We start from the raw sequence: 21,140 nt of genomic DNA, 5'->3' as shown, positions 1-21,140 counted from the left end.
ATGTGCCCCTATGCATCAGCACTTCTGTATCCCCTGGGTAAATCCCTAGCAGTGCTATTGCTGGGTCCTAGGGGAGTTCTATTGGTAGATTTTTGAGGAACCACCACACTGTTTTTCAGAGAGGCTGCACCAGTTTACATTCCCACCAGCAGTGTAGGAGGGTGCCCGTCTCTCCACACCCTCGCCAGCACCTATAGTCTCTTGATTGTTCATTTTAGCCACTCTGACTGGTGTGAGGTGGTATCTCAGTGTGGTTTTGATTTGTGTTTCCCTGATGATGAGTGATGCTGAGCATCATTTCATGTGCCTGTAGGCCATCTGGATGTCCTCTTTGGAGAAGTGTCTCTTTATGTCTTCTGCCCATTTCTTCACTGGGTTATTTGTTTTTTGGATGTGGAGTTTGGTGAGTTTTTTGTAAAGTTTGGATACTAGCCCTTTATCTGATATGTCATTTGCAACTATCTTGTCCCATTCTGTCGGTTGCCTATTAGTTTTCTTGATTGTTTCCTTTGCAGAATGCATAAAAGTGTTAAATCTTGATGTAGTCCAATTTATTTTTTCTTTTGTTGCCTGTGCTTTTGGTGTCATATCTAAGAAATCATTGCCAAATATGATGTAATGAAGATTTACCCTATGTTTTTTTCTAAGAGTTTTATAGTTTTAGCCTTTATGTTTAGGTCTTTGATCCATTTTGAGTTAATTTTTGTATATGGTGTAAGGTAAGAGTCCAACTTCATTAATGAGGGTAGTCAGTTTTCCCAGCACTGTTGGAACGACTGTACTCGCCCCATTGAGTGGTCTTGGCATCCTTGCCAGAGTCAGTTTTTCTTTTGAATATCTTTTCTTGTGTAGAAAATATTCATAGGAATCAACTGACTTGGGAACCTTGAAAATATGATTTTTGGTCTTTGTATAAAGACTCCTCCTACCCAGAAAATGTGCCTCAGTCTAGATATTCAGACATATCAGCACTTAATTAATAATACTAGTTAAATAAACGCATGACCGGGTTTTTAAGTATGCTAATGTTAGCTTAATACATATATAAACTTATCATTTTGTCGGTTTATTTTTCTTGATGTTTATAGTTTTTTTTATTCTTACAGTACACAAACAGAGGAAAATTGCAGTGGTTCAACCAGAAAAACAGTAAGTAATAGAATAGTATAACAGTATGTTTAAATAATTGACATTTGAAAGTTAGAATATCTAGAAAATGGAATCTGTATTTCAGAGAGTATATCTCATGTGTTATTTTCTCAGGTGGAAGCATAATTCTTTAATTCAGCTTTTGTTAGGTTACATACTCTTCCTTATAGCATATGCGTTTTCTATACTGGCATTATATACAAAAGGGTAAAATGCCTTCTCAAGATGTTCCCCCATTTGGGTCTTCTTTGGCTTTTAAAGCCTGAAGACATTTGAATAAGAGAGGAAATAGAATCTCTGTGCTATTATTTATTAAGGAAGAGCAAAAATTATAAATTAGGATATGATTTGTCACAGTGAACAAAACCTTGGGGTGGAAGGCAGCAGCTCTGTAAGAAAAGGTGCACTCAGGGTGCCTTTGTGTCCCATTGGGAAACGCTTTGTAGCATACCTTCTTACACAGCTTTTGGGAGGCATTAATTAGTGGTGTCTTAAGAATACACGTACATGCGTGTTTCCAGATACTGGGTTTTCAAGTCTGTATTAGTTTGCTCAAGCTGCCGTAACACAGTACCATGGACTGGGTGGCTCAAACAATGGAAATTTATTTTCTCCCAGTTCTGTAGGCTGGGAAGTCCAAGATCAAAGTGCCAGCCCGATTCTGGTCCTGGCTTGGCTCTCCCTGCAGACTGCCAGCTTCCCATGTGTCCTCACATGGCAGCACCAGCTGGAAGGGAGAGCCAGCCCTCCTCGATCAGAGTCCTGCCTTTATTTACCTCGTAGGAGCTCTGTCTTCCGACATAGTCACAGTGGGCCTAAGGGACACACCAGATGAATTTTAAGGGGACACAATTCAGGCTATAGCAGATTCTCTGTAAGTTACGGCTGTTTCTGTGGCTGTGTGTGTAATAAAAACAGACAGCAAACATGCAGAGAAAGGCCACAGACTTTAGTCCCAGGCAGAGAAGTGAGATAGCAGTGTCAAAAATCTGGCCTCGGCCTTCTCCTTGACTTAGGTGTCAAGACAGATCCAGAGTTTTAGTCTGGAAGTATTCCCAAAAAGATAAATTAGTTTTTTTCATTGATTGGTGCATATAGAATAGTTCTCTGATTTTTAAAACATAATTTGTCTTTAATTTTGAACCTGATGAAAGAAGAAAACAGACCCTTACAAGGAATGTTTTTGTCCTTTGACTATTGAAAAAAAAAAAAAAGAACAATTTACTTATGGTTTGAGAATCCCAGAAGGAATTCTATAATTTGTTGTTCACATGAATGAAAGAAAGTTGATTTAAATATGAAGTATTACAGCACTGTCTACAGACTGTTGGCTCATTAAACCATGTACATAGTTTTAAAAACAATTGTTAAAAAAAATTCTGAGCAGGGAAGCACCTTCTGTTATACATTTTGCCATCTGCTGTGTTTGCTTTCTTCTTCGATTTGAAAGAAACTAACTCTCAAACTTTACTGACCATAAGGATCATCTCACTATTTTCTTGTGTTATCTTGACCCAGAATACCATCCTCCAGGACTGTCCATGAGGGCCTGAAGAATCAGGAGCTGAATTCCACAGACTCAGGTAGAAGTGTATGCAGTCTTCTGGAAGAGAGGACCTCTGGTTTCTTTTAATGGGCTGTATCTTAAACAGTTCATTTGATTTATAGGATGTAGCTTCATACTTTTTTTTAAAGATTTTAATTAATTTATTTCTTAAAAAAAATTTTTTTTAATGTCTTTATTTTATTTTGAGAGAGAGACAGAGTGTGAGCAGGGGAGGGGCAGAGACAGAGGGAGACACAGAATCTGAAACAGGCTCCAGGCTCTGAGCTGTCAGCACAGAGCCTGACACGGGGCTTGAACCCATGGACTGTGAAATCATAACCTGAGCCGAAGTTGGCCGCTTAACCAACTGAGCCACCCAGGTGCCCCATTAAGTTTATTTATTTTGAGAGAGAGAGAGCAAGTACGAGCGGGAGAGGGGCAGAGAGAGAATGCCAAGCAGGCTCCATGTTCCACACTGAGCCCAACTCAGGGCTCAATCTCACCACCGTGAGATCATGACCTGAGTCGAAATCAAGAGTCGGCACTTACTGGACTGAGCTACCCAGGCGCTGCCAAGACCTTATTTTTAAGTAATTGCTACACCAGCCTGGTGCTTGAACTCACAACCCTGTGATCAAGAGTTACGTGCTTTACTGACTGAGCCAGCTAGGTGCCCCCAGAATGTAGCTTCAGAAAGGGGTCTTTTTTTTTTTTTAAGTTTATTTATTTATTTTGAGAGAGTAGAAGAGGGTCAGAGAGAGGGAATCACAGGCAGGCTCTGCACTGTCAGTGCAGAGCATGATGAACTCACAATCCATGAGATAGTGACCTGAGCCAAAGTCAGACACTTAACCAACTGAGCCACCAAGGAGCCCCCATAGACGGTTCTCTATTTTATTTTATTTCTTTTCTTATATATTTTTATTTTTGAGAGAAAGAGTGTGAGCAGGGGAGGGGCAGAAAGAGAGGGAGACACAGTATCTGAAGCAGGTTCCAGGCTCTGAGCTGTCAGTACAGAGCCCAACACAGGGCTCAAATTCACGAACCTTGAGATCATGATCTGAGCCAAAGTTGAACACTTAGGGTTACTGAGACACCCAGGTGCCCCAAGGGTTCTTTTAATCATGATTTTAAAGACTTATAATTGTCCGAGGTGTGTCTAGCTTAATAACTATCTCTAGGATGATATTTCTGTCCATTTATGACTATTCTCTACTGATCACTTGGGTGCCAAGGTCTCTGGAGGTCAGTCTTCTCATCCCTGGGTTTAGAGAAAGAACCAGAGGCTTTTCAGGCAGTGCGCTTTCTTAAGCTGTGTGGTTGGGAGGTGGATGTTTATTGTTCTTTAAATCTTTTTTGTGATGCACATTGTGTGTATATATTGCACAATTACAAAACAGTACTGGAAAAGCAGACTGTCCCAGAGGCCATGCCTGATAAAGGAAACAGGCATCATTGCTGGAGGCCAAAGCCTGTTGTCAGGGGGTCTCTCCCTGGAATTGTTCTTGGCTCAACCTCTGCTGGTTGTATGCTTAGCATCTTGGCTGTGTGTATTCTAGCACAGATTATGCATTTGGATGGTGTTTAGTAAATGCTTAGAAAAGAAATCAAAGCTCAGAGAGGCCACACAGCTTTATGAACATAGATGGGTCAAAAATATAACTTAGATCTTTCTTGGTTCAAAATACACACTTTTGTCTTTTCCACCCACTGCCTTCTCATTATGTCACTTACACATAAAAATGTAATTACATTTAGTATAATAACCAGTTTGCTATACTTGCTTGCTTTTATTTCCTTATAGCTCCTTATAAATTTTTTCCCTGTATTTAACAGGCCTGGTGATAGATACTGGCACCATTGTTTTATTCATAATATTTAAAACAATTTTTTTAATGTTTATTTTTGAGAGAGAGACAGAAAGACAGAGCATGCTTGGGGGAGGGGCAGAGAGAGAGAGAGGGAGGCACAGAATCCAAAGCAGGCTCTAGGCTCTGAGCTGTCTGAACAGAGCCTGATATGGGGCTTGAACTTGGAACCACGAGATCATGACCTGAACTGAAGTTGGACGCTTAATAGACTGAGCCACTGAGGTGCCCCTATTGATAATATTAAAGGGAAGGTATTTAATCTTTCTCTATTAAATAGGTGACTGGCTTCTAACTGCTAAAGAAGTTCCCTTCTATTTCTGGTTTTCTAGGAACCTTGGTCATAAACACGTGTTCACAATTTACAAAATAACTTTCTTAGCCCTGGATGATCATATGATTTTTATGTCTAAGCTTATTAATATGGTGCATTTCAGTAATAGTTTTTTTTTTTCTCTAATGTTGAATCATCCTTATATTGCTTGCTAGGGTAACTCTTATTTGACCATAATGGTATCTTTTGAGTACCCATCAGAATAGCATTAGTAAATATATTTTTAAAAAGTACTCATTTTTTATTGAGATGTGACATATTAGTTTTAGCAGTGCAACATAGTGATATGATGTTTACATATATTACAAAATGATCCCCACAGAAAGTCTAGTGAACACCAAGTAGTTAGACATGTTTTTCTTGTGGTCAGTACTTTTAAGATTTGCTCTCTTAGCAACATTCAAATGGACAAGACATGGGATTATTAACTACACTCACCAGGCTGCACATTACATCCCCAGGACTTATTTATGTTTTATAATGGGAGGTTTGTACCTTTTGCCCACCTTCACCCATTTTGCCCACTCCCTGTCTTTGCTCTGTATCTGTGAGTTGTGGTCTTGTTGTTGTTGTTGTTTAGATCCCACATGTAAGTGACATCATGTAATATTTGGTTTTCTCTTTCTGAATTAGTTCATTTAGGAAGTGACCTCAGGGTCTGTTCATAGTGTCACAAATGGCAGGACTTTTTTTTTTTAAGTTTTCTTTTCTGAGAGAGAGGGAGAAATACATGCATGGGAATAGGGAAGGGGGCGAGAGGGAAGGAGGGAGAGAATCTCAAGCAGTCTCCACACTGTCAGCGCAGAGCCTGGCATGGGGCTCAGTCATGATCTGAGCCGAAATCAGGGGTGGGACGCTTAACTGACTGAACCACCCAGGACTTCCTTTTTTCAAATGGTTGGATAATATTCCACTCTGTGTCCCTTCATCTGTCCATGGACACTTAGGTTGCTTCCATGTCGTGACTGTGGTGATGGCAGGTGCAGATGTCCTTTCAAGTTAGTATGTTTGTTTCCTTCAGATAAATTCCACCCGAAGTGGGACTGTTGGATCATATGATAGTTCTATTTTTAACTACTTGAGGAACCTCCTCACTTCTTTCCATAGTGGCTGTACCAATTTACATTCTAATAGTGTAACAGTGCTCTCTTTTCTCTCCCTCTTGCCAACACTTGTTACTTCTTTTTATTTTTTCAAGATTTTATTTTTAAGTAATTTCTACACCCATCATGGGGCTTAAATTTACAACCCCAAGATCAAGAGTTGCATGCTCTACTGACTAAGCCAGCCCAGTGCCCCAACATTTGTTATTTCTTATCTTTTTGATAATAGCCATTCTAACAGGTGTGAGGTGATAACTCGTTGTGGTTTTGATTTGGTACCAAAAGGTAAGGTAAATAAAAAAATAAGGTAACTTTAATTTTGATATATTACTGGCTATTCTAATGCCTACTAAAACTATAGGATTAAGACATTAGTATTTCCCCACTGACCTCAGCCATGTTCTTTTTGGTTTGTGTTTTGTCATTGTCCTGGTTACCTTGGAAACAGTCAGACTGATATTTGCATGCAGGAGTTTCATTGGGCAGTGCTTTTTGGGAATAGTTCCAGGGTGCTGGAGGGTAAAGGAAGCAGGATTGGGCCGAGGGAGAAGTAGAGTTGCAGTGCTGATGTAACCGAAGTTTCGTCCAGCCCACAAGGGAGCCTTTTAGCTGGTGTGGCTACTCAGAGTCATCCCTAATTGAGGGGTAGTCCCTCTTTGGTCAGTCTTTGGAAGTGAGCTGCTGCTCCCTGCCCACTCACAAAGGGTGGGATCTTGGACAGGGTGCCTCCTAGTGAGAGGGAAGGCAGAGGGTAATTCCAGGATGACTTACACTGCCTACACCGCCAGCATCAGGGAGTGAACAGGCCTTAATCCCAAAAAGGGGTATGTGGGTAGCATAGTCCAGGTGAAGAAGTGGGCGCAGACCTGCTGACCTCTGTGCCGAAGCTGCATCCTTAGTTCCATGGGGAGCATTGTGTGCTTTGGGGTCCTGTCAGCAGTGGGCAGTGCTCGCGTTCCCTTTCCCCACACGGTGTCCATCAGCAGGGCTTCTCTCTGCTTTATGTGGAGAGGAAGATGCTCTATTGTCTTTGAGTCTCTCATATTTATTAGTGGAATTGACAACCATGATGAGGGAATAAAAAAACATTAGATTGAAGTATAGCATTCACACAGAAAAATAGTTGAAGAGAGGGGTCTTTAGGCCCACTTACACCCCACAGTACTTAAAGAACTTAGAGATGTGTTCATAGTACACTTTCAGCCCTCTGAGGAGTCCCAGACATGGGAGGGTGTCCACCTCATGGAAAGAACACTGCCAACATGCTAGTTTGATGGGTTTGAAGGGAACAAACTGTAGTTCTGGAAAAGATCCACTATCACTCCCTAGAACTCTTGCAAAATGGATTATTGAATAGCTGATCATCAAGAATCATCATGGGTTCTTAAGTCAGTCCTTCACTTCCTTTATTGATAGACATGTGGGGCTCTGGACCGGTGTTGCGCATTAACCCTGAAGGTAATCTGCAGATAATTCAGGTCGGTGTTTGATTTGGGCAGACGGATGAGCTCTATAATGGAGTTTTTGTAAAGATAAGGTATCTCAAGGGCACACTTAGACAACACTAAGCTTTAGAATATGTAATTTCGAGGTGCCTGGGTGGCTTGGTCGGTTAAGCCTCCGACTTAGGCTCAGGTCAGATCTCACGTTCGTGGGTTCGAGCCTCGCGTCGGGCTCTGTGCTGACAGCTCAGAGCCTGGAGCCTGCTTCCTGTTCTGTGTCTCCTTCTCTCTGCCCCTCCCCCGCTCATGCTCTGTCTTCCTCTGTATCAAAGATAAATAAAACATTTAAAAAAATAGAATATGTAATTTCTAACTTTATATGATGGTGGATATGCTTGTTTCCCCCTAGTTAACCCAACTTTGGAAACACAGAGTGGAAAATTACTGTTGCAAACATTTGTTTCTCTTCATTCCCCAGTTATGATCAATGGAAAATATTGCTGTCCAAAGATATACTTCAACCACCGTTGCTTCTCAGGGCCATATCTGAACAAAGGAAGAATCGCTGAGCTGCCTCAATGTGTAGGACCTGGGAACTGTGTTCTGGTCCTCAGAGAGGTGAGGTTCTTGCCTCGAGCGAGAGAACTTGGGGGTTTCACGGCAGCCTCAGGAACTCGTGCACCCAAGGGTCCATACACCATAAGTGTGGCAACTCTAGGGTTATTGGAAGCAGCTCGCCCGTAGGGATTGTTCCATGAACTGGACACGTCATTACATTTTCTAACGAGGGAACATTACCTAAGCAGTTTTCCACACGCAATAGCAAGTTCACCTCTGCTGACAGACAGGTCTTTTGTCAGAGGCCACCTGAGAGCTGTGCCAGGATGAGCGGGGGCATAGTCTAGGAGTCAGAGGCTGTGTGGCGATCACAGGGACAATGAGACAGCTGCTCGCCCACTGCACCTGCTGAGCTTTCCAGCCAGGTCACCACACGCTGCACTCAACATCTAGAAAGACTATCGGGGTTTTTAGTCCATGGGGTGGCAGGCCAGGGTCTGGGGAGGCCAAGCTTCTGTATATACGTGACTGGCAAAGGAGTTACAAGCATATGCCAGAGTAATTTTTAACTCATGGTGCCAGTTTCTTCCTGACCATGATGTCTAAGAAGACATGGTTATTGTCTTATTTGCAACTTTGGTCAGTAGTTATATCTTCAGTATTATGATTTTGTTGGGATTTATTAATTAATATTATTAGAATTAATCTCCTAAATGACATTCTGGGTGATAGCAAGATTCTAATGGTCTGCTTTTCTCATTTCCGAACCCATATTTCTGCTTTAAAAACGGAGTGCAGGTCCTCACTTTACTTATCAATGCAGCCTATAAACCCAGCCGTGTCCTTCGGGAGCTGCAGCTGGACAAAGACTCTGTGTGGCATGGATGCGGGGAGGTCCTAAAGGCCAAGTGAGTAGACTTTTCTGCCCTTTATTCTCAATTTGTCTTTAACAGGCCACAGAATCCTTTCTTTCATGAATAATGTTAGAATAGTTATGTTCCCTTTGACAGTTCTTCAGCTGTTTGTGGTGAAGGACCAGGTTTGCTTTCCTTTTTAAGTTTCTATCCTGTTGTGGGCCAGCACTGCATTAAAATATGGTAAAAATGAGTTGCAAGAAATAGGAAATTTAAAAGACATAGAATGTAAGAATAATTTTTTTTGTTTTTAGATTTAAGAGCCATAAAATTACTTTTGCAAATTACTGTGAAAGTTTAAAAACATTTGCTCGTTTCTGACCTGGTCTTGCCATGCGTGGATGGGAGATAGTTGGTAGGTCAACCTGGTCCATGACCACACCCTGAGGATCACTGCCCAAGGGTAAAGAAAGACTTCCTAGAAGTCACTTTGCTTTTAGTAGTTAGTGTAGAAGTTCCTATTTGAAAACCTTAACCTGAGGAACCAGAAAGCAAGAGCCTTATTTGCTACTATAAAAATTCAATGTGAGGTGCTGGGGGGCACCTGGGTGACTCAGTCAGTTAAACGTCCAACTTTGGCTCAGGTCATGATCTCGCGGTTTGTGGGTTCGAGCCCTGCATCAGGCTCTATGCTGACAGCTTGGAGCTTGAAGCCTGCTTTGGACTCGTATCTCCCCTTCTGTCTGCCCCTCCCCTGCTCATGTTCTGTCTCTCAATAATAAATAAAAGTTAAATTTTTTTTAGGGGCGCCTGGATGGCTCAGTCGGTTAAGCCTCCGGCTTCAGCTCAGGTCAGATCTCACGTTCGTGGGTTCGAGCCCCGCATCAGGCTCTGTGCTAACAGCTCAGAGCCTGGAGCCTGCTTCCTGTTCTGTGTCTCCTTCTCTGTCTGCCCCTCCCCCTCTCATGCTCTGTCACTCTCTGAATCAAAAATAAACAAAACATTAAAAAAAATTTTTTTTTAATTTTTAAAAAATTTTTAAGTAGCTGTCATAGCTATGTAGGTGATAAATTTGATTTAAGTCCAATATGCATAAACTCATATTCAGAATCCTTAAACTATAAAGGGCATAGACTCTTCTGAAAAGCAAAGAAATTTTTCAGGTCTGTGCATGCACTTGATTTTTTCTGGGTAATCACTAGCCCAGTAAACTCTATGTCTGGCATCTTCCACGGCAGATACAAAGGAAAGAGTTACCGGGCTACTGTCGAAGTAGTGAAGACAGCGGACCGAGTGACCGAGTTCTGCCGGCAAACCTGCATCAAACTAGAGTGCTGTCCTAACCTCTTCGGCCCACGGATGGTTCTGGACAAGTGTTCTGAGAACTGCTCTGTGCTTACAAAGACCAAATATAGTGAGTCAGGTTCTTCAAACTTGCTAACTGTAACAGCTGGCCATACTTATCTCTTGGAAAATTTTTAGTTTGCAGACGTGCACCTATAGCAGAGGTATACAAACTGTTTCTCTAAAGGGCCAGATAATGAATATTTTAGGATGTTGGTCATATGATCTCTGCTGCATATTCTTCTCTGTTTTATTTTTACTTTTCAAAGAACACTTTTAAAGATGTAAAAGCCATGTTTAGCTTGAGGCCATGGGCCATATTTGGCCCACAAACCTCAGTTTGCTAACTTTCATGTACAGTATGTATATAAACTAGCTGTTGCATTGAATAGGATATGTAATTCATTCACACAGTGTGCAAGTACTTATTATGGGTCCACTGTGTGCCACCACTGTTCCAGCACTGGGATTGGGATGCTACAGTAAAGAAAAAAAATTCCCATCCTCACTGAGTTTTCATTTTAATGTGGGAGGTAGATCATAAACAAGTGAACGAGTAGAGATAGGTACCGTGGAGAAAAGTGAAGCAACTTAAGCAAGCAAGGTAGGGGTGTGAGAAGGCTAGGAGGCGGGGTGCTGTTCACAGATGGTTAGGGAGGGCTTCATGCCAGGTGACAAGTTTAAGGAAGCAAGAGAGCCAGCTGTGCAGACCGCAGAGTGAGAGTGCTCTGGGCAGGGGCGCAAGAGTGTGCCCCATGTCTGCCGGGAGCAGCACAGAAGCCTGGGAGGTTGGGAGGCATCAATAACAGGAGAGGAGGTAACTGCAGGCCTCACTCAGAACTGTCAAAATAACACCTGTTCCCTCTCATTGCTTATCTTCTCCCATGTGAAACTGCAACCCCCCCCCCCCAAAAAAAGTCATACAAGATGAAATTTCCAATTTGGAACCTTGTCACAGCATTGTTGCCCAAAGACAAAATTCTAATTCTGTCCTTCCTTAAATTTTACAAGTCCTGATATCACTTGGGAGACTTAATACAGAGGAAGATTTTACCTTCTTAAATTTGAAGATTTCTTTTAGGGACCTCTAATCCTGTGCCTCTTACACTTTATCATGCATGCAGATCAGCTGAGAATCTTATTAAAATGAAAGTTCTGATTCATCAGGTCTGTGGGTATCTGGGATCTAAATGTGTCTGCTTTTCCAGCGAGCTCCGATACACTGTTGATGGTGCTGAGCTAAGGTCATTTAGGATGATGGGCTTGCTGACCAATGTTTGAATCACAAAATCATATAAGAGTCCAGCCTTGTAATTTATATTTGTATTTGTTGGATTATAAACTCCTTAAAGGCAGGAATTGTCTTAGCTTATTATTGTGTCAGATTCAGCACTAAGTTTAGCATATTGCAATTATTAGTCTAAGTGAAGTATCCTGTTCTCTAAATACATGTGTGTCACTTTGAGCTTATGGAAGATATGTGGATTTTATTATACTTTTCATCTAAATTTATTTTTCATAATGATGTAAGCCTAGACTTTGGAGAGAGTGTTTATAATTTTTCCCAGTTAGAAATTTGCGTGATATTATATGATTTATATACTTTAGAATTCACTTTTTTTTAAAAAATTACATTCAATTTTGTTATTACTTTAATATGTAACATATACATATTTAGAGCTAGAATATATATGGTTCATTTTTGGAATTGTCTTTATATTCTAAAATTTATATGAAAATGCACAGGATCTAGAATAGCCAAAACAATCCTGAAAAAGAAGAATAAAGTTGGTGAACTTACTCTAACTTAAGTTTTACCATAATGGAATAGTAATCAGTAGTGGGGTATTGATTAAGTAGTTGCACGCAGTGATGGGACAGAACATAAGGCCCACAAATAGACCCAAATTTATGTGGTTACATGATTTTCAGCCAAGATGAAAAACATAACAGGGAGAGGAAATTCTCTCAACAAATGGCACTGGTACAATTGGATTTCAAAATAAAAAAAACAAGAACAAAACTCCTTGGCTCCTACCCCACTGTATTTGAAAACTAATTCAAGGTGTATCACAGACCTAATGTAAAAAGCTAAAATGATAAAGTTTCTGGAAGAAAACAAGATAGCCTTGAGATCCTGGGGTAAGCAAAGATTTCTTAGAGAGGACATACAATGCACTGATATAAAGGAAAAAATCACCAAAATTGAAAGCTTCTCAGAGAATTCCTCTCCAGAACACAGTAAATATTCCCACAACTCAGGAATCAGAGAAGTGTGACAGCGACAGGACAGCTGCTAGTTGTACACATTGTGAACATGCTAAATACCACCAAACTGTACATGTGAACATAGGCTAATTGTATGTTATATGACTTTTACCTCAATTTTTTAAAAATTTTTAAAAAAGTGTTCTGGAATTAGTGGTGATTGTTGCACAACATACTGAACAATGTACTGAAAATGACTGAATGTGTATACTTTACACTTGATCTTAGCCAAAAGGCGGAGAGGCGATGAATATGTACACTTTAAAATGATGGATTTTGGAGCAGGGCTGGAGATCTGTGGAGCCAAAATCTTTTTGAGGGTCAGTTTAAGCTGATCGACTGGATCTGGATCACCTCACCAGATTGAGGGTTCTTCTGAGCTGGCCTACTTAATTCCAGAGTGATGCCTGAAACTTTAAAAGGGGCTGAATTTTTTGTTTAGTTGCATATCTGTGAATTCCACCTTTAAGTCTTTTGAAAAGGCGTGACCCCCATTTTAAATATCATCCTCACAGACTAACAAGCCTGAAATCCATTAACAAATATTTAAAGACACTCAGAACTAGAATTACATTTACAGTAGTGCATTGCTGAAACAGTTTTTCTCTCTAAAAAACCTCCATTATCAGAGATAGCCAAATCGAGACCAATACATTGGTGGAACGAGTCCAGTCTTAACAACCTGGCCTAATTATTTACATAAGCTCAGCAAGAATAAAGATTGTTCATGAGGATTTTATAAGGCTTGCTTTGCTGGGTCCTTTTATAAGGAATCTCCAGGTTGAACTTTTAGTAGCCTCTCTGGGCCAGAAGCCAAGCCAAGCCAGCGCTTTCCATCAGGCCTGCAATACCTGTTAAATTGGGCAAACTCCTCTTCCCGAGGTTCACAGCATATGCTGAGGTTCCTGCACCTGCCAGGAAGTGACCTTCTTTACTCACCTGGGGAGGCTTCTGGGAACTTTGTGAGCAAAGTATCCAGCCAACATTTCCACGAGGCTTTATGGCTCCGTGTTCCATAAAGGCAACCTTAGTTCCTTAAAGCTGTCAGGTCGTCTCTGAGCCTATGCAGGACTCTCGAATAGGACATTCCAGTCAAGCCTTGGTAAATAAACACCCTGGAAGCTGGCTGGTCTAGCACGGCAGAAGCCTGAGGACTCACCAGTTCAATAAGATAAACTATCCTGTCTCTTTGCCCTTGGACTGACAAACATTGCCCCAGAAAGCTGGGGAAGCAGCAAAAAGTTCCTGATTATGTTCTGCTGGTATTAATTGCCTCTAATCTGGGCATGAGATTTCAACACGGCAAAAGGTAAGGGGAGCCTACGCCTCTACCGCCAGACTCTAATGGGGGGGTCCTCGAGTGGCCACTAGACGGCCCACCAATTTGGCTAAGGTTAGTAATGTAGAAAGAACCATGGAGGCGCATTGCACTTATATGCCCAAGGATCCTGAGAAATGAGGAAACAAATTGGCTGTCATTCTTACTTTTGTAAACCAGGCAGCGCCAGATATTAGAAACCCTAAAAGAGACCCTTACCAAATTAACCATAGAGACTGGCAAAAATTGGGTAGTTCTCCTTCCCTGTGCCCTTTACAGAGTAAGAAATTCCCCTTACACCAAGAAAGGCTAGGCCAGACTTTAGGGGAACAATGTTACTTCTATGCCAGTAGTTCAGGAATTGTACAGGGTAGTCTAGCTGTGGTTCGCGGCCACCACAAGAGAGGACAAGAACGAGGAGCCAAAACCAAAATTGGTAAATAACTATTCTGTTAATGGTCTTAAGAGCATGTAGCCTTAAACCAAAACAGTGGTAACATAGCTGACCCAGGATTGGGTCAGTTATAAGACAGAGGGGGGAATGTAAGGATGCAGGTTTGAAACTGACTCCATGAGACAACAGAAGGGCACACGTTGCCCAAGGCAGGAGGGACCACCCTTGTAACGCCCAATCAGGAAAGGCCAGCTAACACCTTTAACATTTCTAAGGGCAGGGCTAAAGATGGAGGCTAAGACTAGTCACGCCTTACGTGAGGGTCCTGGGCCCACTCTGTAATTGGTCAGTACTCTAAATGTTGTGATTGGGTCCCACCAAAAGTAGCAAATACTCTAGGCAATGTGAATGGTTAAACCTGCTGTCAATAATATTGTATAATAATAATTGGATCACTGTACCTATGTCACAATTTCCTGTCACTCCCCCTTCCCAAACTCATAAGAGCCCTACCCCGCCTTTGTTCGGGGCTCTCAGCATGGATCCACTGCGCCGCCTGTAAAGTCTGTGAGCCCGAGCTTAGGCTTGGCCAGCCTAAACTCATAATAAAGTCCTTTGCTTTTGCATGCGTGAAAAAAATTTTTTTTTAAATAAATAAAATAAAATGATGGATTTTATATTGTGAGTTAGATCTTAATAAAAAAGAAACAAAAAGAAAAACATTTTACAAATGAATAAAAGACTTGAGTAGGCACTTCACAAAGAGATACCCACATGGCCAGTAAGCCCATGAAAATGCGCCAGTACCATTAGTCCAGGGAGATGCAGATCTAATCTACAATGAGAAATTATTGCCCATCCACTAAATTGGATGGCTAAATCCACTAAAATGAAAAAGACTTGACAGTCCTGCAAGTTGGCAGAGGTATAGAGCAGCTCATACAGTGCTGGTTGGGATGTCAAATTATCCAACCCTTTTAGAAAACTGACAGTTTCTTTACAAGTTAATCATATATCTGTGGTATGATCCAGCACTTTTACTCAAGGAAAGTGGAAGCATGCCCACTAAAAGTCTTGTACAGGAATGTTCACTGCCACGTAATAATAGCCAAAACCTGGGAACAGCCCAGATGCCTGTCAACAGGAGAATAAACTAGTATATTCTATATGATGGAATGCTGTTCATCACTAGAAGGGAGTGAACTATTTCTACACACTGCAGCAAAGGTGAAACTCAAAAACATGCTGAGTGCGAGAAACCTTGTCCAAAAAGTATCTACTGAATGGTTCTATAGATGAGGCAAAACTAATCCATACCGATGGAGATTAGAATACAGTTGTGGTTGCTTCCTGTGAGGGGGACTGACTAGGAAGGGACCCTGGGAACTTTCTGGCTTGATGAAGACATTCTATATCTTGATCTGGGGAGGGTTAATTTAGGTTTATGCGTTTGTTAGAACTAATTATACTGTACATTTAAGATCTGGACAGATGAGATTACTCCACAGGAGGGAGTTTAACCTTAATCAGATACACTGTACCTGTTCTCTGCTGTACTAGTAGAACTTCTTGTGGTGTGAGGTATACAGAAGTCATGAAGTTACCTCCTTTTTCTTTGTCCTTCATATTTAGCACACTATTATGGAAAGAAGAAAAATAAAAGAATTGGAAGGCCACCTGGTGGGCATAGTAACTTAGCATGTGCCCTGAAGAAAGCCAGTAAGAGGAGGAAGAGACGGAAAAATGTTTTTGTCCATAAGAAGAAACGCTCCTCTGCATCTGTTGATAATACCCCCGCAGGCTCGCCCCAGGTACAGGACCTGTGATGCACCGTCTTGTCTAGCAGCCGAGATTGCTGCTCCGTGGCACAGACACAGCAGGCCTGCCTAGCTCAGATCCCTGCCCAGGGGAAGGCGGTTTTGTGGCCCGGGAGCTGCTTTGTCTTGAGTTTCACTGAGCCTTTTCTCTCCATTTCGCCTAGGGAAGTGGAGGTGAAGATGAGGATGACCCAGATGAAGGGGAGGACGATTCCTTAAGTGAGGGCAGTACATCTGAGCAACAGGACGAGCTCCAGGAAGAGTCAGAAATGTCCGAAAAAAAGTCCTGCTCTTCCTCTCCCACCCAAAGTGAACTATCTACGTCGCTGCCTCCAGACAGGCAGCGGAGGAAAAGAGAGCTTCGCACTTTTTCATTTTCTGATGATGAGAATAAACCTCCTTCACCAAAGGTACCATTTTTAAAATGCACCATCATTTTTTTCTAGAATTGCCCTCTGAGAAATGATGGTTAATGATGTTGGCATTCCATCTACGTGGCTGCTTGTTTTAAGTTTAAAAAAAAAAATGTTTCATTGCTATTTTATCTGCAGTAGCTTGTCATTTAGTCTAGGGAAAACTGCCTTTTTTTTTTTTCTTTTTAGTTTTTTTATGACTATATGGTCCTGTAGTAATAAGTTATTTATCCTTTTTATTCTTGCTAAACTATGTTGTTTGGTATATTTAACATATACATATATGCATATTTCATAATGTACACACTACAAGAATGGCAGTTAAGTTAGTATTTTTTTTTAATGTTTTTTAATTTATTTTTGATACAGAGAGACAGAGCATGATGGGGGAGGGGCAGAGAGAGAAGGAGACACAGAATCTGAAGCAGGCTCCAGGCTCTGAGCTAGCTGTCAGCACAGAGCCTGATGCGGGGCTCGAACCCACGAACGTGAGATCGACCTAAGCTGAAGTTGGAGGCTCAACCGACTGAGCCACCCAGGCGCCCCTAAGTTAGTATTTTAAAACTGGGTTGTAGGTGCACCTGGGTGGCTCAGTCGGTTAAGTGTCTGACTCTTGGTTTTGGCTCAGGTCATGATCTCACAGTTTGTGAGTTTGAGCCCCGCATTGGGCTACACACTGACAGTGTGGAGCCTGCTTGGGATTTTCTCTCTCTCTCTCTCTCTCTCCCCCTCTCCCTCCCTCCCCCTCCCTCCTTCCCTCCCTCCCTCCATCTCCCCCTCTTCGTCCCTCTCTCTTTCAATAAAAAAATAAATAAGTAAAATAAATATATTTAAAAAATAAAACTGGGTTGTATTTTAAATGTATTGCATGAGGGGCACCTGGGTGGCTCAGTCGGTTAAGCCTCCGACTTTGGCTCAGGTCAGATCTCACGTTTGTGGGTTCGAGCCCCGCGTCAGGCTCTGTGCTGACAGCTAGCTCAGAGCCTGGAGCCTGCTTCCGGTTCTGTGTCTCCTTCTCTCTCTGCCCCTCCCCCTCTCATGCTCTGTCTCTCTTTGTATCAAAATAAATAAAACATTAAAAAAAAGTTTAAAAAAAAATAAATGTATGGCATGAACAGAGCAGTAAATGATTTCTCCTGATGATTAGTTAAGCCTTCTCTCTTCCCAGGTAGCATCCCATTCGCTTCAGCACCCTGCCAGAGACTGAGCTGAAATAGACCAAGGAACAATGGGAAATTTAAAAACGACTTTCCTCTGTTAAATTGTCCAAATTATTTGTGCTGAAACTTGGAGATAAATTCTTCCCCATTGATATTTCTTATTATCAAAGACAAACATTTTCGGAGTACCTAACATGTATGGACTTGGCCGTCTTTGCTGGGAGAAATCATGCCCTCAAACCACTTTGAATCTTGCCTCAAAGGGTTATGAATTTATATAGAGAGACTTTTTTTTTTTAGAATAAAATAGCTCTGACATCTTTCGCTTTGTTTTTGTTATGGGGAACGAAGGAAATAAGGATTGAAGTTGCTGAAAGGCTTCGTCTGGACAGCAACCCCCTGAAGTGGAGCGTGGCTGACGTTGTTCGGTTCATCAGGTCCACCGACTGTGCGCCGTTAGCAAGAATATTTCTAGACCAGGTAATTTGAGAGACCTTTGATTTTTATTAGTTTTTCTCTTTTTGCAAAGAACTATGGATGAAACAGCAGTTTATTTACAAGTCGGAAGAAAAATATGTCTATCCAAAAGGAAAGAAATGTGTCTCCCCTTTTAGGGGTAGTAGAAAGAGAACTCTCAAAGGTTATTGATCTGATTTGTTCCATAGTTGAAGCAGGTTATCATCGCATTGCCATTTTCCCTAAGACTCTGTTTCCACCCCCAGGTGTTCAAATGGCTTAGAATCAAGCATGCCCTGCTTGATTGTGCTCTTCTTTTCTAAAAGAATGATTTGCTTGTTGTTTTTTTTTAATAATTAACATCTGTAATGTGATAGGCTCTAAAGTGGTGATCAGTTTGGAGGCAAGTTTTCTGAAACGAATAGTCTTTGACCTTAAACAAATATTAAAGTAAGTTTTGTTTGGATAATTGGGGAGATTCCAAACTGAACATATTTGAAGAGCTCATCAGCCTTTTATGAATATTACAGAACAGGAAAATGTTGAAGTTTATAATTAATATTTTCTTTCAGTTTTAGAAAGAGTTCTCTAAAAAGATGCTTCTTTTGACACATCTAGTTGCCAGTTACAAAACTAGTTTGTTTCTGCAGAGCAGAAAACGTGGAATGGATTCTTATCCTTAGTCAAAGTTTGTAATTAATTCTGAAGACTCATTAGTGTGGAGGACTGTGAGGGGCACTTAGAAGAAACTGTGTGATACTTGTTTAAAGGGGAAAGTTATGGAGGAAAGCCCAGGGACTCTGACTGTGACACAGACCAAAGTGAAGGCTGACTTGATGGAGCTGCCATCCATGGTCACATCACAGATAATCTGTATTTTATGCCTTAACAGGAAATTGATGGGCAGGCCCTATTGCTCCTTACCCTTCCTACTGTTCAAGAATGCATGGACTTAAAACTGGGCCCTGCCATCAAACTCTGCCATCACATAGAGAGGATCAAGTTTGCTTTCTATGAGCAGTTTGCCAACTGAGAAGGATGACCAAAGTGAGCTGTGTCTTTGAAGCACAAATGCAGCAAACCCTTCTCCCCACTCTGCAAGTGGCACGGACACGGTCCTGGGCTCCGGGCCCTGCAGAGGTCCGCTCGCTCTCTTTGCACTTTCAGGGAAGGAGGACCCACACTGAGGAAGCAAACCCTGCACGGAAGTGGCTCTCCTGCCAGGGAGATGTGGGCATCTGTTGGTCAGCAGATTGCAGTTTAAAAAAAAATAATAAAGGTCGTGAAGAAAAGACTCCCATAAGAAGCATAAGCATTTCCGGTGGTGTGGCCTGAAAACGAAGAATTATCTAGGCTGCTGGAAAGCACCCTCATGGTTGTTTTCTTTTTGTTCTGTTCCTTCCCACTGTAGATTGAACTTTGTTCTCTGCTTTCCCTTTCTTGGAAAGAGAGGACATAGCTTTAAGTCGGCACTGATTTGGGACTGTGCCTAAGGCACATCAGTGCTTCATTGTCATTGTGTTTTTAAGCTTTTTTAAATTAAAACTGTTCATTTTGGGGATGATTACGTGGCTCTAGGGTTTTGAATGTACAGTCACACTTTGATCCATTTTAAAATCTATCCTTAGGAGTTCCTTTGTTTACTACCTCTGTTGATGATTGAGCTTACAGCCATGTATAAGGTTTTTTGTATGATGCCATTTTTCAGCAACATGAACACTAAAACTATGACAGAAGCTGGAGGGGGGAAAAAACCACCACCACCACTGTTTGCTTTCTTTAAAATCACATGTGAGCCCTTACACAGTTCCTGACCTGATCTGAGAATGCTGCTGTCATTGTTCCCCGTCTGGACCCAGCACGGGCTCCCTGTTTTAGGTGGTCTCTCAAAGATTATGGGCATTTCCATCGTTGCTCTCTCCCCATCAGTCCTCCCAAGGACTTCAGTGGCTTTTAATTTATTTTTACTTTTCTCTACAGTTGTCTGTTTCCTTTCTAAAGCCCTCACTTTGGGTAAAAATCAGTAGGTGTTCTTTGGACCCACAGTAAGCCCATCTCCCTTTCTTTCTCGGGGTCTCCAGGCAGATAGGGTAGAAGCACAACAGAGAAAACATTTTAGAGGGAGATGCAGAGCACGGGATTTCTGTAAGATGGTGTCCTTATGTCCTCAGTAGCCGTATGAAGATTGAGCGGTGGTTAAGGATTCTGCAGACCTCTTTGCCTAGTCACAGTTACATGTCTTTTTGGTTAAACCTTTAAATTGAATGTAATCTACAAGCTGAGGGTTTCCACTCAGCAATTCAACAACTTGGTTTTCTTTTAGGTGTTTCTCTAGGCCCAACTCAAGTTGACAAGAAACTACAGGCGAATTTTCACCTAAGACCGCACTGCTAGCTACTGTAGAGTAATAGGATTTGCTGTACTTTTCCAGCTGTGAGGAATGAGGAAAGACACACACATAGGTTGTTTCCTTTAAATGGTTTGAATTGCTGAGTGTTTTGTTTTTTAATTATCCTAGTCACCTGAAAATTTACACCTAATCATTCATCTTCAGGGTTTAAAAATGTTTTAAAACAAAAAAACTGAATTTACAGAATTCTCAAAAACTATCCAAATAGAAGGTAATACTATTAGAAATTTAAACAGACTGTGATATTTCCTTTCTTCCTCTCCCCCCTCCCCACACCAGTGTATAGACATTGGCAGACATTCTCTAGTCTGTACCCCTGTGTCATTGGATCATATATGAATCACCTTAACTCAAGCCTCCAACCAAATCATATATTAAAGCATCTATTCCTTGCTTCATTTGCCACCAGTTAGACCTGGAAAGAAGCTTCATTTAAGTAAAAGTTAATATTTTTGAACTTAGATATCTAAGTTTTAAAATTTTAATTAATTCTTGTCCATGAAAGAGAAGCATATATAAAAGATGCCTGGGAACAATTAGTATTAAGTAGATAGATTTGGAGGAGGGAGGCGTAGCTAACATAATTCTATTTCTGGAGAGCTCAGCAGTTAAGGCACTAAGGCAGAGGGGGCAGAGGGGGTTCTTTAAAGAAGATCAATGGGGGAAAATATCTAGACTTAGTTGACAATGTTGTTTTATTTAGGGA

At 41.4% G+C, this 21,140-nt stretch overlaps 1 protein-coding gene across 4 annotated transcripts in view; it reads left to right on the top strand.

The window, feature by feature from the left end:
- SFMBT1 (Scm like with four mbt domains 1) overlaps nucleotides 1-19,588 on the top strand; it is a 130,011-nt gene extending 110,423 nt beyond the window's left edge. For all 4 annotated transcript variants that reach the window (XM_029917612.1, XM_029917613.1, XM_029917614.1 and 1 more), the window contains 9 exons: nucleotides 1,107-1,149; nucleotides 2,668-2,732; nucleotides 7,921-8,060; nucleotides 8,799-8,908; nucleotides 10,093-10,268; nucleotides 15,811-15,989; nucleotides 16,160-16,405; nucleotides 17,920-18,048; nucleotides 18,917-19,588. In XM_029917612.1, coding sequence (XP_029773472.1) covers nucleotides 1,107-1,149; nucleotides 2,668-2,732; nucleotides 7,921-8,060; nucleotides 8,799-8,908; nucleotides 10,093-10,268; nucleotides 15,811-15,989; nucleotides 16,160-16,405; nucleotides 17,920-18,048; nucleotides 18,917-19,057 — 1,229 coding nt within the window. In that variant the 3' untranslated portion in view covers nucleotides 19,058-19,588. The remainder of the gene's footprint in view (nucleotides 1-1,106; nucleotides 1,150-2,667; nucleotides 2,733-7,920; nucleotides 8,061-8,798; nucleotides 8,909-10,092; nucleotides 10,269-15,810; nucleotides 15,990-16,159; nucleotides 16,406-17,919; nucleotides 18,049-18,916) is intronic.
- Nucleotides 19,589-21,140: the final 1,552 nt, after the last annotated feature.

This window comes from Suricata suricatta, chromosome 12 (genome assembly GCF_006229205.1).
Source record: "Suricata suricatta isolate VVHF042 chromosome 12, meerkat_22Aug2017_6uvM2_HiC, whole genome shotgun sequence".
In the NCBI taxonomy this organism is placed as follows: domain Eukaryota; kingdom Metazoa; phylum Chordata; class Mammalia; order Carnivora; family Herpestidae; genus Suricata; species Suricata suricatta.
This window is presented reverse-complemented; position numbering and strand designations above follow the sequence as displayed.